The sequence below is a fragment of the Manacus candei genome, unplaced genomic scaffold (genome assembly GCF_025592945.1).
Source record: "Manacus candei isolate 608988 ecotype Guabito, Panama unplaced genomic scaffold, ASM2559294v1 h1tg000015l, whole genome shotgun sequence".
Taxonomy (NCBI): Eukaryota; Metazoa; Chordata; class Aves; order Passeriformes; family Pipridae; genus Manacus; species Manacus candei.
In genome coordinates this window covers 8,758,459-8,774,880 of record NW_026138063.1, presented here as the reverse complement: position 1 = coordinate 8,774,880, position 16,422 = coordinate 8,758,459, and the positions used below count along the sequence as shown (strand labels likewise).

The 16,422-nt window shown below is 43.8% G+C and overlaps 1 protein-coding gene across 15 annotated transcripts in view; it reads left to right on the top strand.

Annotated features, from left to right (window-relative positions):
• The window catches only part of MCF2L2 (MCF.2 cell line derived transforming sequence-like 2), a 218,431-nt gene that overhangs the window by 13,548 nt on the left and 188,461 nt on the right, over nucleotides 1-16,422 (top strand). For 5 of the 15 annotated variants that reach the window (XR_007903552.1, XM_051781464.1, XM_051781469.1 and 2 more), the window contains exon 1: nucleotides 13,168-13,823. The exons of 3 other annotated variants lie outside the window; for them this stretch is intronic. Coding sequence is in view for 11 of the 12 variants with exons in the window: in XM_051781464.1 (XP_051637424.1) it covers nucleotides 13,682-13,823 (142 nt within the window). In the remaining variant the exon portion in view is untranslated. Of the gene's footprint in view, nucleotides 1-13,166; nucleotides 13,824-16,422 lie in introns of those variants that run through there. 7 more of the 15 variants (XM_051781476.1, XM_051781474.1, XM_051781475.1 and 4 more) reach the window with 2 other exon arrangements.

Sequence of the window (16,422 nt, the reverse complement as noted above, 5' to 3'; positions counted from 1 at the left end):
TGTGGGTGTTTGTTTCTTGGCATGGAGGAGTGTTTAACATCCACGGAAATTAGTAAAGGAAAATCAGATGACAGAAACCAAGTTTAGCTGTTGGTAGTGGTGATGCCCTTCCACAGCTGTGTGGGCTGGACAGCAGGTCCTGTACATCCCAAGAAAGCTCCACTCACCTCTGCAGTTTGTCTGTTGGTGCCTGGAAAGTAGTTGGGACACAAATGAGTAATTCCAAGATGCATGTTTCAGTTGCAAGGAAGTCTGTGTGTCTTCTGTTTGGGTCAGCTCATGGCTTTCCTGAACCCACCTCTCTCTCAGGACTGTATTTTAGACAGTGTTAGCCCTTTGTGGCAGTTTTAACAAAGCAGAAAGCAGGAACATCTGACTTCTAGAGCAGGCTCTTGCAAACACTATGTGGTGGTTTTCTGTTGGGGTTTGGGTTTCCTTTTGCACTTTTTTGGGTTTTGGGGTTTTTTTTGTTTGTCTGTTTGCTTCTTTTTTTTTTCTGTTTTGTGGAAGAAGCGGTTTTGTTATTAAATAACAATTTAAAATAAAAAGGAAGAATGAGATAGCTTAGGTCACAAGCAAGAGAAAAATGACTTTTTACAGCATTATACAATGACCTAGTCAGACTGTGGCACTTCCCCTTCTGCTCTTAAACACTCCAGAGCAAGCCCAGGGCTACCTGGAAGGAGAAAATGAGGGGACTGTCCAGGGGAAAGCAAGTGTAGGAGGTTTCCTCCTGTGATTCAGGCACAATGAGAGATGCTGATGCTGGCAGAAGTCATTGCTCACTAGCAGGGTGGGCAGTTGTGACTATTCTGCTAAGTCCCAAGATTGAAAAGCAAATAGGGCCAGAAGGAGGTAGAGAGAAGCCCCTGTCTGCTCCCATCTCTGTGGCAGAGGGAAGCTCAGATGGCCTCAGAAATTAAACTGAGCTGACATCTATCACATTTCCTGGCAGCTCGTTAATACAAGGGCCCTTTTCCACCTCTTGCCTCATCTTTTATTTAATTCCTTTTTCTCGCCCTCCATATGGTGCCTGAATCCAAGAGGTTCCCTGAGAGGACATCTCCCTGGGGGAAGTAGGTTCAACACTTCAGAAGGTACTTGCAGCACCGGGTCATCTCAATGAGTAGAGAATAAGCTCATCAGTTCCATGGCTGTCACCCTTTTTTTCCTTTTGCACTATGTTGGAGGCCTCTTTTAGCCCCTGAGGTTGGACTCGGTATTCAATCCAGGATGGACTTTTCTGGACCCGGGTGACTGCTAAAATAATTTTGACAGCACAGTGTCTAGTACATGGTACTAGTCCCTTCTGTATATTTTATCCTGTTCTTCAGAGCTGGGTTTGGAGCATCTGGGAGAAGATAAACCATAAATGTTTTGTGTTAATGCTGTGTTTGTGTTAATGCTGTGCTTTAGCCCACTGACCGAGTTTCTTGTACCTCCCTATAGAATTTAACACAGTAACATCTGGATTTCCCCAGATGGTCAGTGGATGAGTGGGAGAAATCTAAGTTCTCTGCAAAGCTGCCTGACCCTTCTCATGTAAGAAAATGCTGGAGAATGATAGGAAAGGGATAACACAGCACATGGATCATTATTAGTCAGTCAGCTTTGGTGATTCACACTAACCAGTGCAGCAGACACGGCTAGAATGGAAACCAGGGAACAGAATGGAGGCAGGGTGAAGAAACAGCCCACTGTTACATGCATAGGTGGAAAAACATCAGTTGTAAATACCTTAAGTGCTCTGTAAATCGTGGCATGGAGGGAGGTACTGCTCAGAGAGCAGGAACTCTGTAAAGAAAAGCTGGTGAGTTTAGCAGAGGAAAGGCTCCACTTTGGCATGGGGACAGATGTGTAGTAAAGGTGACTCTCTGGAAGCTTAAATAGAGATACTAAGGTCCTTTTTGGAATATTAGTCCAGGTCTGATTCCTGACCTGGATTACTCAAGCATGGGAGTAAAGGTTAAATTTCTGCAAAAGCCAAAATCCTTTGAAACATTGCAAAGAAGTGACAGGAAACAATGTCTCATCAATAATACAAGAAAATGGCTCTGATCCAGAAAGGTGCAAAGATTTCTCTATTTCTGTGTGAATAAAGGGGGAACTGCCAATACTCAGCACTCCACAGATATTTTTGTCTGACCCAGCTGTAGCCGCTGCTGCAAACAGGTATAAGAGGCAGTACAGAGACTTAGCACCTACTATCAGAATTTCCTGAGTTCATGTGGGGATCTTGGGTCAGTTCCTGCCAGAGCTCAAGGAAAGCCAAGCTGAGAGGATCTCAAGTCAGATTCCCCACATCCGTGAGCACAGCCTGTAATCCCTGTGCTTCCGGTTACCTCCATCTGTGCCTCGAGGATCTTGGATGGAAACCAGCAGCTCTTATCCTGAGACTGTTTATGCACCCACTCATATCACCTAATATGTGAACACCCCAACTGTCCTACAGCAGGGCTGTCATAGTATCTATCCATATATTAACACCATATGTTGCAGAATTGGTAGGAGAAAGGCTGGATCTGCCACTTCCGCAGTGCAGGCTGTTGCCCAGGGCAACGAGATATGAGGGGCTGCAAACCATTTAGCTCTTGCTTCCTCTGCATGATCGGGAGCTCTGTGATTTCCAGTTTCCCTTGGGCAATGAATTGTCTACAGCTGGCCCCGAATACAAGAGCAGTTAGTTATCTGTGGTTCCAAGACATAAATACAAGGCAAACAATGCTGATGTACAGCATTGTAGGCTACCTGGCAACAGCTGCAGACAGGATCTGGCTCTCCTCATTCAATACATGCCTTGAGCTCCAGAGATTTTATATATATCTATACTCCCACGGGAGAACCACTTCAGGAAAGTGGCATGCGAAGAGGTGAAGAAAATCTAAAACCAGAGAGGGTATCTTTCAGTATTTCAAGAGAGCGATTGTTGCCTTTAAATTCCAAGACCTTTAAGATAGCAGCCATATTTTAATTATACATAGGTAGGGAATAAACCCACAGTTACTGGCATCTCCAGTTATTATTATTGCAATATCTCCAGTTTAGTTATGACTTTCCAAGGATGTGCACGTGCTGACAGACAGGTACCAGGGAAAGAAGTGCAAAAAACAGACACAGCTCAAGTAGCAATGATAAGTAGAAATGAGATTATTTGAATGTTAAAATATATATTTGAATATACTGTCTGTTAGCTATATGTGTTACAAGCTTGACACTCCAAATGCATTTTTTTCCTAGTGCAGAGTTCATATTCTAATAGAATTGCTGTGGCTAGAATTACTATCAGAAGAGTTTGCCTCTTTTTATCAATCAATAATTCTTCACCTAACAAAACATGACTATAAATATTTCCTCCCTTAGGGTCTAAAGTTCACTGTTATCCATTACACTGTAGTTCCTAGATCTCTGAAGCCAAGGCTTACTTTTTGAAGGGATCAATATTGGTGTTTGCAGCATGAAAGCCAAAGCTGATGACATACATAGGAGCCATACTATTGATGTTGCAACATCCAGAGAAAAGGTTATTTTAAACCGAAATAGCCATGGCCTTAGCATGACCCTGAGCTGTAATCAGGTACAGAACTCAGAGAGCTCTCAGCAATTACATGCCAGTAGTTGGTGCAGGAAGGTTGCTGGGAAAATCTGATTAATCCTTATTATGGCGATTTTGTGAAAACAAACTTCCCAATTTTTTTAAAGGAGAAATTCAAAGCTACTCTCACAATTTCATCTGTCTCAGATATTTGCACTGTTATCAGTGTCTGGTATCTTTTCCCATTCCACTCTGAAGAAGCCAGGAGGGGCTTCACAGCTGACTGAAGTCACAGTTCAGTCTGAGATAAAATTTTTGGCCCTTTTTTTTTTGATAGCTCATAAAAATCCATCTTTTTGGCTTTGTTTTCAGCTGGGAGAGAATGCAGTTTCAGCAGTGTGCAATTGTCATTTTGGATCATGTTGGATTACACTCTGACTATACAGTAGAGCCTTGTGCATATTTTATCTTGAATGGGAGCAGAGAGCCGGCATCCAAGTGCCCTGGGAAGAGCAGAACTGGTGGGAGAGAGCAAAGAGGAGCCTGTCAGTGATATTCTGTGCCCATTCTACCCCAGTACCTGCAACAGCAGCTCTGTACGGGCCACACTCTGCCTGTCCCACTGTCCCCTTCAGTGCTGGGGTGTCACATCTGTGCAAGTTTTTCCCAGTCCAGTCATAAGAAGGAGAAATGAAACCCAAGCCATCATCCCCTGCACCCTTCTCTTTCCAGCAGGGTAGCAGAGCAGGGCTGCTGCCTGAGGAAGGGGTGTGTGCGTGTGTGTTGTTCTCAGGAAGCAGCTGTGCAGGACAGAGGGAGAAGGCAGCAGAAGGAGCAGAGGGCACATCAGCTCCGCTTGGCACTGCTGTTTCTACTGTCACAGTCCCTCAAGGAAAGGGTCAGACCTTTCCGGGATCACCTGAAAGGCAGGGTGTTACAGAGATGGGCAGAGGAGCCTCACTCCGTCAAACCCCTTCTCCAAGCGTTTTTAAGCCGGTACTGGTACCCAGGAGTTACTCTCTGTTGATGGAAAGATCCAGGCGCTCCCACCGCTGCCTTTTTGCGGAAGAGCCGCTGGAGGGCGCGGGAGGGTGAACCATTCCCTGCCCGAGCCCCGCTGGCCCGGGGCATCTCCTCCTGAGGCCACAGCATGAGAGTGCAAAATACCAACATCACGAGTTCGGAGAAAGCCATGGTCTCCAGAGGTAAATACCCTGTGAGATGGGTGTTGAACCTTTGAAAATCGGGGTACAAAAGTACTCTACCTAAGCTTTTCATGCAAACTGGGATATACTCTAGAAGGACATCACTTCACTACATGTGTGTAATTATTGATCCTTTTAGTAAACATAGTTTAAGTTTTACATAAAATCTATTTTTCTATTTAGGAGTAAACACATCTGTTCATTTTAATATCTAGAAAATATAAGAAAGAGCCTAATCTTATACCAGCTTCTCTTTCAGAAAATGTGGGAATCTGTCATGATTTTGATAATAAAAATTATTAATATTAATTAAACACTACAGAAGTTACTAAAAGTCTTAAACATCTACCAGAAAATACAAAAGCTAGGAATATGCCTTGCAGAAAAATAAGGCTGCCATTAGTATGGTTTTTCTCACCCCCAGAGCGCTGTCCCATAATACCTGAGCAAAGGTGGTGAGAGACTCAAATGATATATCAGGTCTAAATTAATCCAGCAAGTCTAAACTGCAGGTCACGAACAGCAGAGAAAGCAGCTGGAAACAGCATCACCCACAGCATGCAGGAAAGAGGGACTGGGGGCCCTCACAAATGCAGTAGCTGAAACATTGGATGGAGGGTGTGTTGGTGGGAGCCTCAGGTGAGAATGCTCTGGGAGTTCAGGCTAATTAATGTACTCAGGACCCTGACTACAATACTGCTGCCAAATGCAAAATACTTTCTCAGTACAGCCCATATGCTCTAAAATACCTGCCATGTCCACTACCAGTGCTGATATTTGGGATCAGTCACTGAACCTGATGTTAAGACTCCTTTTTAGTGTTTTGGTTTTGTTTCACTCAATTAGGTCATTCTTAGTAGTTTCAGCAGCCTTCACTATCAGACTTGTTGCCCCAAAAGTGTGTGTAGTAGTAATTAGCCTGGAACAGAACACTGCAAAACCTTAATGAGCAAAACACTGCTTTAAATTACATTGTTGAAAAGAAAGAGATATCTACAAATGACATAAAATAAAGTTGAGGGTCGCTCTGTGTACCATGCTCAAGGCTGCAACCAAGAAAAGGATATTTCTTAGCATGTCCCCATATATTTTACAGCTTTACTGCAGTAATTGCAATTGATCTTAGGCAAACTATATGAATATCTTGGGATTCGGTTCCCAGCTGAAGATTTTTTTCCTTATGCTTCATCATTTGTATTGAGATTTTAAAGTTCACTGGTGGGTTCTTACAATGCTTCTGACACAATTATAAATATTGCTTTATTTTTTTTCACAGTTGATTGCTATTCTTGAAGCAAGTATATTTAAAGAGACAGGAAAATATTGTGTAGAATTATGTGAGTTTATGCTACAAAGGAGCAGCAAAGAAAAGGTTGAAGAGGGGCTGAAATTATTGTTAAGCCAATTCAAAGAGCTCTCAAGCCAGAGGGAGATGTATGGATTTATTTAGCACGTTTCTCCCCAATTATTTGCTTTTGTGGGGCAAAACTTTCAGTGAAATTATTCATCCCCCCAAGACTTCTTCAAATAGTTCTCAGATGCATACTCAAATACAACAAAAGAAAAATATTATTCTTAAAACATATTCTTTTATTGGCAATTAAATAGGAAATTGTCTATTTCATGAGAGTAACAATCTCTCTGTGGTGCCAGAGTGCTCAGCTGAGATTCACTGGAGAAGTGAATGCAGCATTATTTAATGCTGCATTCCAGGAAGTGGACGTACATCTATTGGGACTAAGGTCCATAAACGGATGTGGGATTTAGATACATTTTATTGAGTTAATCTGTTCTGGTCAGCAGAAAGCACTTGCAATGGGGCTTCCTGACAGACTAAAGAGCAATTTCTTATCTCATCAGAACACTGCACCACTCAGCTTTAGTCGATTTAAGTCCATGGTGCTGTTCAAGTCAAAGCACTGTCCTTATTTCATGTGGGCTGGAGGTCTAACTTTGTGCAGACAGTGCTCAGCACATCCCAGCACATGGATGCTTCATGTCCTGACAGCAGGACACTTGGGGTTGACAGGGGAGGCCATTGTGCATTAGTGCAGTGTTACAGAGAAACCCTCGTGCTGCCTTTCACAGGAAAAGTTGTCTCAGGTGCAGCTTTATACTGTTTCTGCACCTGAAGCTGGCTTACAGATTTTTTTTTTTTACTGTGTGGACCTACTTGCCTGTTAGTAGATATCCCTGAATAATTTTAGGCTTGCTATGATGGAAAATGAGGCTTTGATGCTAATACTTTTTCTATCCCAGCTGGCCATTTTCCATATAATTTTAGCAGCTCTTGCCTCGTTTTGACAAAGGATTGCAACTCTCATTTCCTGTAAATTTACCCTATTTACATATTCAAGATGGAGTAGGGTGACAAAACCCAATAGTTGTGCTGGCTGGGGAGGAGAGGGAGAGGTCTGGGGGTGTGGCTGTGTGTGGTGAGGCAAGGTCTTGCCTTGCTGTGCCTGGTGCATGATGCAGCGCTCTGGGTGGGGAGAGGTCAGTGAAGTGCTCACACGATGCTCAGTGATGCACATGCTGGCAGGTTATCCATCCCTTGATTTTTCTGCTACGGATCAGGCTTTGTTGTAACTTGGGAAATCACTCCATAGATTGTGTCTTTGTAGAACCTTAAATCTATTACAGCTGATAACTTAGAGACAAAGCTAGGGTGGATAAACTGGGAACAGCACAGGGGTTAAGGCTATGGGTGGATGTGAAGAAGGAACAGCTCTGCAGCATCAGGCACTGAGCAGGACAGATTCCTACCACCTGGCTGTAGGCATGTCCAAGCATCCAGCTGCTCTGCGTGGTTGCACTTGTGGGTGCACACAGAGGAGAGTGTTGCAGCCTCTCATTTGCAGGTGCCCAGCATGGAGAAACTACCATGTGGGCAGGTCCTTCAGGACAGACCTCTGGTTTCTGACAGCAGCCCTGTCCTGGGGAAAAAAAGATAAGGTATACTTTACAGTAGCCAGACTAGAGGCAGTAACTCCTCTTTGATGATTTTATCCTCAGTTCCTTAGACGAATGCAAGCCTTGCCCTAGAGGATGTTAAAGGAGTGTGTTTGACGTGTATCTGCCAGCTGAGAGCCCAATCAGTCAAAAAGGTGTCTAAGAAAGTCTCAGAGGAGATCCTTTTTCCTTGAGGACTGCTAGGAGTGACTGAGTGAACCTCAGTGCACAGATATAGAAACAGGGAAAATCAATAGTCTCTGAAGCCCAATCTCCTGCTTCTCATGGTAACCGATGCTGAGTGCTTGAGAGATGGCAATAGAACATTGAAAATACCTTTACTGTACTTTGTAATGGGAGAAGCTCTTTCTTCCTGTTCAGCTAACATTTGGCATATGTCCAAAAGCCTTGAGTATCAACAGCCCTTGCGATGCTCACAGATCCTATTTTTATCCCTGTGTCTTTCTGGTTCTCCTTTATCTGCTTCAAGTTATGAATTGCAACAACAACAAAAAAATGATGCTTCCGTCAGGGAATGTGCACAGCTGCTCCTCGAGGAAAGAAGCTGCCCTGGTGGTCTTGGCTGCATGGATCCAGCAGCTGTTCTGCTCTGTGAGTGCTCAGCGGTTGATTGCCAGGAGGAAAAGGTGAAGGGGGAGAGAAGGAGGAATAGTGCAGTGATTCCAGTGCAGTGCCCTGGATGGCACGGGCCAGGGTTGCCATGGCTTTGGAGGTGACTCGGTGTGTGCAGTGGCAAAGGACAGAGAAGAGAAAAACATGTTCCCTGCTTAATCCAGACTGTCTTTTCCAGCACTCAAGGTGCTGCTGGAGGGCCATGGCACAAAGCCTGTGCCTGTGCATCCACCTCTCAGATGCATTGGTGGTATGGTCACCATGGTGTTTAGGAGTGTAGGATGATGGGGGCTGACATGCCCAGTTTTATGGGCCACAGCCACTGGTTATCCGGCGTCTCTGCCATCTATTCCTTTTGCATTTACTTGTCTTTCAGTTTATTCCCCTGACTTTAAACCAGGAGCTATGTTTTGGGTATGTATTTCTCAGAAAGTTTCTTGGTCTCACTTAGGTCCTTAAGTATTTTCATGATCAGGATTGGAAGAACTTTTCATCCAAGCCTAAGCCCTGGATCTAGCTGATTTTTACCCCAGTGCCAGTTACAGACTGGTAACTCTGAGAATCTGTTTATCTTGCCGAGCAGATTCCTAGCAGGAGAGAAATGCCTTCTGTTGGTGATCTGCACTTAGCTGCAGAGGTCAAGAGCCAGGTGCTGCAGCACTTCGTGCCACTGCTTGGCCAATGAAGGTTCCGCTCATCTCCTGATCTCCTGGGAAGCTTCTTTAATCCAGCACTAATGGCACTGGCCCAGTTTGGTTTGGTTTGGTTGATTGTTTTTTTATTTTTTATAATGATGGTAACAGTCCTTGACTAACCCTGGATGTCTGCACAGCTTTGAGATGGCAAGAGAAGTTCCTTGGCTAAGGTTGTCCTCTGATCTTCACTCTACTCACTCCACTTTACTCCCTGTTTGCGTGGGAGTAAATGTGCGTCAACAGTGGCAGAGTTGTTGTTTCCTCTGCTGAAGGTGACCAAAAATGTTTTGCTTGTCCGTTAAGAAGTCACTTTAAGCAGATCAGTGTAATGAGATTCTGAAGCCATATGGCACTGGAATTAGTGCCTTCTAGTGCAGGAAATGTATGTTGTAATTGCAACAGTGCTGTATGCTAGAAGTAATTTCAAGAACAGAGATGTTTTTTCCTCTGCTTATTACTTTAACTCCTTGGGGCTTAAAACAATGTCTGGGATGTAGCCCATTATTAAAAAAGGAGGGAGATGCAGTCCTGGTATGCTTTTTATTAGAAAATAAATGGAAGTTAATAGAAAAGATCAGTTTCCATTTCCTAGCTGAACACTGGAATAGATGTTACCTGTCGCAGCACCAAGTGTGCTCTGAAAATAAACTTTTGTGTCAAACTGCTGAAATGCCTCAGATTCATGTTCTGGGTGATGGGGAAGGCAGAAAGAAGGTCACATATATGCAAAAGGAAAATGTGTTTCAGCATAGCTATCAAAGATCAGTTCAAACATCAGATAAAACATCACATATGAAATAGGAAAATGTGAAGCTGGGGTTTCAGAAATGAAATACAGATTATTTTCTTAGCATCGATGTGTATCAATCCTAATATTGGCATTGGATTTAGATCACTTATTTCTCAGGCTTGTGGAATGTTATATACATTGATCGGGGATCTACTGGTCTTCATGAATAGATATCTCCTGCTGTTGGGTTTTTATGTTTTGTTGTTTTTAAATCATTGGTGGATAGGAGAGGCAATTTTTTGAGTCTTTTCTACACTAAACTTTCTTAAACTTACAAGGCTCTGATGGAAAAGTGATGCCTGTTTCCCTGCAATTGTTTAAATGACTGTGTGGGTTATGCTGCAAACAGGGAGCATTTTACAGTGTTTTCTAGCTGCCTCATTTACCCATGCAGCAGAAACAGAGTTCTCTTCCTCCTTCCTCTGGCACATAAATACTGTTCCCAAACTCAAATCTTGACTGTTCACAAGAAATTACATCCCTTGGGCTCAGCATCACTGAGATCTAACGTGTTTGTGGCATGTTTCGTGCTTGACAGTGATACCAACCATCAGAGCACTGCTTTTTGAAGCAGAAGCATATTGTTTCATAAGAAGAGATATTGGGCTTAAACTGATTTAACTGAGTTGACTTCAGATTTGTGGCCATCCTCTGGCCACACAGTCACGGCAGGAAACACTTTCCAGCAAGTGTCCATTCCAAGGTAAACTGGTATTTCTGATGAAAGTCGGAACTAGTGCAGCTTTGCAGGCTGTTTTGGTTAATGGCATCTGAGGATATCTGGGTCATGGGTTGTGGGGTGGGGGATTTTTTATTTTGTTTTGGTTTTTTAAATTTCTGATGACAATTTCATACGTTTATTTACTTGCTTATTCATTGACAGACCAAGCCAGATGATGTTGCTAGGCAATGCTGGCAATTCATAAGCAGAAAATGTCCTCTTCCTTAGGTTTTCGTAACATTTTGCTATGGTTGTCTGCAGCAGCAGCAAAGTAGCTTCCATTCTGTTATTATGGAGAAGACCCAGGGAAGCCTGTTTACCATTTTCTATACCTGCCCCCCCCACTACTGCATGCAAAGAGCAGTGACTTGCTGTCAGTCAGACTGATACTTTTCAGCTAACTGAGGAAAATTGCTTAAAATCAATCGTCCACTCTGAGTGTGTTACATAAAAGTGTTCCTGCAAGCCAGCCCTTGCAGCAGGTCCTGTGCAAATACATCCAGAGCAGTACAGAAGAGGTGATCTGTGGTAGGAAATAGGGCAGGTCTCAGCACTCCCATGTCAGAGGTTTCCCATACGTGTCAGGAGAAGCCAACCCATCTGCCTGTGATCTGGGAATGAAATGACACTTACAGGAGAATAAACAGATCCTTTTGTCCATCCATCCCAGTCCTTTCAGCACAGCACTCAGTTCCTGAGGTAACTCTTATGTGCCTTGTTGCTCAATGTAGAGCAGCTGCAGTCAGTTCATTTTTTGTTCTGGAGCTGAGAGATGGCAGTGGTACCCCAAGCATCAGAGTTTTGTATTGAGCATTGTAATGGATCAGGATTTCCTAGGGAAAGACTGAGAGATGATTTTAGATAGTTTTCCTGTTGCGTGCTGTGGCTACCTGTGCTTCCAAAGCTCACACCTAGGGCAGATTTCTTCTTGCATCCCACTTCCAGAGTCAAGTCTCCCACTTGGAACGGAGCATCTCACAGATCCTCCTGTTGCTAAGCCATGTAGATACTGGGGGAAGCAGAGTCCACAAGAGCGGCAGACAGAAGTGTATTGCCACAAATGCTGGATTCTCCCTCACTGCATATCTATACGTGTGCAAGGTTGAAGTGCAATTAATCTGTGTATGTCAGACATGAATATATTGTCAGCAAAGTTTATTTTCCAAGGTACATTGTGTTTGCCTGTGTATGGAAGGACACCTTGAGCCCCTGTAATGAAAGAAAAGATGATGGAAGAAAGATTTAAAGATAAAACAGTGGGGTTGTTTTTCTAGTTTTCTTATCTCAGGATGGCAGTTTTCTACAAATTAATTCTGCCTTCTGTGCCACTGCTCTCCCTATCTCTAAAATATTGCTGTCCCCTGGGGATTTCTCCATGGAAGCTCTAATAAATATTTTACAAATGCTAATGAATCAGGTCATCCAACAGCTCAGTACATCATTGTCCTCTCTTTGCAGGCAGTGTTTTGGCAAAGAGCAGCTTCATGCCATGTAGCAAATTTGGGGGGCAGGGTAGCACAAGTCTTTTACCATAAAAGGGGCAATGTCCTTTATAACTTTCTTTGGTCAAGGAGGGAGGTCCAGAGGCTCAGTTCTCAAGTCTGGTAGCTGTTTTACTATATGGTCAGTCTGTGTGTGCTGGGTTAGGAAGCTTAGACAGCTCCTACTGTGTGGCTGAGGAGCAGCAGAGCTGGCAGGGGAGAAGCTGCAAGTTTGTGAAATGGGATAGAAGCAGGAATGAGTTGACTTCTGTGTGCTTCAGCTTACAGGCATTCAGTGCAGTCCAGACACTTATTCACCATTTTAGTAATGACACCATGTGAGGCCTTTCTCTCCTGAACATCTTTGTTCCCTCTGGTTCATTCTCTGATTTGGATTAATTGCCCTTCTCTTTTCCCACTCTGTGCCTGAGGATCAGCTGTGATCTGAGTAGGCCATGAGCTGAACACACTGGATGTTGTTCTGGCACTGTGTGAAGTGCCAACAGGTGTTAGTGATTGAGGCAGAGGAAGGCAAAGGTTCTCAGGCTGTGTGTAAGGTCCTTGCAGGAAGCTCATTCTGTGCTCAGGTCCCTGCAGATGAGCTCTGGGTGGCAGCTCAGCCCTGATTCATTGGGTTCTCACTGTATTCTTTGCACTGTCACCAGTGCTGGCCTTGTGCCTGTTATGCATCTCCTGTGCAGTTCCCTCCAGATCCCAGGGAAGGCTCCTTTTTATTCTACTGCATCAGGATTGCGTGCTCTCTGTACTCAGTTCCCCAAGTACTAGTTTCTTCACAAAGCTCTCTAACCAGTGATTTGTATTATAGTAGTTGTTAAAAAGGAAAAAAATCAACATAAATACCCAGCCCCTTCAAAGAGATTTAATGGATGTTTCAAATCTCTCATTTTGGTGTCAAATTGATTGATCCAACTTCTTTTTTAAACAAAATTGGTTGGGGGGTTGCACAGCTAGCAGAGCATATCTGCCAGCAATATTTCCCTTGTCCTCCATTTGCTACTCTGTTCATTTAGATTATCAGATCTTATGAGCAGGGACTGTGCACAGCAGCAGAGGGCTTTTCTGTACAGTTGCAGCCTCCCAGTGCCACTGCCAGACATATGAGTAATTGGTTGAGCAGCTCTGCAGAGCAGTCTCCTTGCACTGCCCAAGCTGAAATGCAGAAGTAAAAAAATCCATTCTGAGAGATGAAGAATCATAAAATCATAAGCCTGAAAGGGACCAAAAATCATGAAGAAAACCCTTTTCTCGAGGAAAAATTATTTGTGAACCTGTCTGGCATGCTCCTTAGGAGTCATTCTGTGATCTTGCAATGCGCTTCTGGGATCTTCTCTCGTCATTGTTGCTTGTAAGGCAGCTTTAAATTAATGATAAGGAAGCCATTCAGGGCATGGGCTGTGCTGAGGTTCACAGCTTTCATTCTGAATGAGAGATTAAAGTAAACTGATATTGAAAGCAAGGAGGGAGAAACAAACACAGTCACTAAGCCTATAAAGTCTTAGCCAATTGCGATGGCGAACATCCTGCTGGCGAGGGTGACCTTGGATGAACTAAGTGGGATAAAGTCACCAGCCTGGACTGACGGCTGAAGAATCAGGCTGGATTCCAGCAAACAGAGAGCAGGTTCCTGACAAGAGTCTTCTGAGCTGTGGCAATGGCTTCTCGGTGTCGGAAATGTGGACAACAGGTCCCCAGGAATCTGCCTTTCACTGCTGTCCGGATAACAGAGGGAGAAATGAAATCTTACCATGATTTTATAGGAGGATGCATTAGGCTGGAGCGCATGGCAAAGAAAGGTATGTACAGCATCTTTAAACAAAATAGCATCTTCTCTTAGTGGGAGCTGCACTGCATTTCCAGGCAATTTGCAAAAAAGAGATTATGTTTCTAATGCTTTCTCTGAGGAGTCAGTGACAGATAAAGGCAACTGGCTGGATTTGGATATTAACTCAGGTGTGGCTGCAGCATTTTGCTTGGCTGTCTATTTCTGGGATATTTGCAGTGATTTGACCTAAAGGAGGTTAAAATGAATGTTAAGCTCATTCTGAATAAATATTTATTTCACTCGGATGTCAGACACTGACTTTTCTGTATACATCAGGAGCAGGTATTTGCTGTGCAAGGAAAATACTTTTTTTGAAATGAATGTAAGAAGCTGGGGCAGTGGGCTTCATGACCCAGTTGAACCTGTCACCCTGTTCTCCTAAATTACTATGTAGAAGGTCATTATCTTTCTCTCTGTGAAGATTCTAGTTTCACTGTACTTAGAAAGTTGGACTATGGAGCTTTTTGTGCTCTGTGTGAGTCAGCCTGGGTACAGGGCAGTATTCTGCTCTCAGTGGGTTGCTAGTATAAGATGCTGGTGTTCTGGCAATTTGTGCTAACTGCATGTTAACTCTGGAGTGATAATAGTTGAAATCTAGGTTGTTGACTGCTTAGTCACATATCAAGATTGCTGAATCATAGAACACTTTTTCTTTATGTGACATTTGAAAGAAAGATTAACCAAATAGCCCCCTTTCATTTGCTAAGTTAACTTGAATAAATACTTAGTAAACCTCAAATCCATTATAACATGTTCACTAATACGTGATGAAAAGATCCCCAAAAGCATGCAATATGATTGTATTTTCAAGCTGAATTGTTTATTATGATTCAATTAGCTCTTCAGCAAAGAGAGTTGCATTCAATGTGGTAAATGGAGAATATTCTGTAGAAAAAGAGGTGGACCAGAAGCAGGACATCGGCCGGCAGCTACTGCCTACAAACTGGGGTTTGCAGATGCTTTCTTTAATAGGGCTCTAACACACAATGTCAGGGTTTGAAAACTGCAAAGCCAGTCCATTGTACCTCTGCTTCTGTGGGTGATCCATCCGTGCTGATCTTTGGGCTCGGTGCCTACCTATGCGTTGCTGTGTTTGGCTGACCTCTCAGTCACACTGATGTTTCCAGTTGCACTCTCTGTACTGTGGCATTCTGAGTTCAGCACAGTATGGCAGAAATGTCCGGTATCCCAATAAAAGACAGCAGAATTCATTGAAGTTCCTTCCTGGATGTTTGATCAGGTGTTTCCAGGTTTCTTATGGCTCTGGGGGCCCATGGGCCTGTTGGAGGCAGAGATCAGGCATCTGCTGTTCTTTTTCTTCCTGTAGGTAGAGAGGAGAAGAGATTGGTAATAGCTTTGCTATGGTTACTGTTCCCAGGGAAACATCTTCTCTGCCTCTCACGTTGAGAGGCTGGCTACCTGGCACAGTATTATGGGAGGAAATCCCTTGAAAAATCATTTTCTGCTGGAGAACAGATAGTGTGTCAAATCACCTTGAGCCTGTTGCCATTTAGTGAGGCAGAAAACATCGCTTCTGCTTTAGTTCTAAATTCTGCCAATGAAGTTGCTGGAGGGGCGAAAGTTTGGTTATTGCCAGGGACAAGGTGCCTCCTGCTGCAAGTGTTAGAGCTGGGTGAGCTGTGAGAACACGCCGGGGCAACTCTGCATGCGGTGACAACGTGAGAAGGGGGCTAAGGAGCTGGCAAGGTGGCACAGGAATTCATAACAACACTGCCTGGGTTCCTTCCTCCTGCTCTGAACTGACTCTGACCCCGTGCTCATCTTTGGTCCTGTTTTGGCCTATGTTTTCTTATCTGTAAAGTAGGAATAGAATTACCTGCCTCCATAAAAAGTGGATCGTGATGGTATAGTTATGACTATCCTTTGATGATTAGATCAGTTTTCCTTTGTAGTCTGTAGTGCATAGACACAGAGGAAGAAAGATGATATGTCCCAGAGAACTTGGATTCTGCCTGCCCCTTCTTGCTAGTCCTACTAGCAAAGACTCATTGACAAACTCTAGAGATGTGTGCCTTTTTCCCTGTGGCATGTTCTGACTTACCATCACCTAGGAGTACCCTTTCTGCAATGTAAAGATCCAGCTGGAGTGTTGCTGAGGTCTAAGTGGCTGGTACTTACACAGTGCTTCAGGCACTCCAAAATATGAAGCATTTTTCACATATACGCCATGTCTGTTGAACCCTATGAATATTCTGTGGCAATTTTCTCTCTTATTAAATATTTTATTGAGAAGAGATGGAAGGCATGCAGGTAACTACAGCAGAAATAGAGGCCACGTGGCTGCAGTGGCCTGCAGGTAACCTGCCTTTCAGCAGCAGTACCCCACAGCAAGCAGTGCTGTGCCAAGCTATTCCAGTCCCTGGATCACACGAGTTTCAAGGCTTCCTTTGAATCAACGTGATTTGTTCTGATGAGTGGTTAGAAGTGTGGTTGTAGTCTCCTGTTCATGTAAAGAGATGAAAACAGTGAGTGCTTACAAAAAGGAAGTGCTGCTGTGAGGGGCCAGCTGAAGGGCATTTTTCCTGTGGCCATGTGATGCCTGCTCAGAG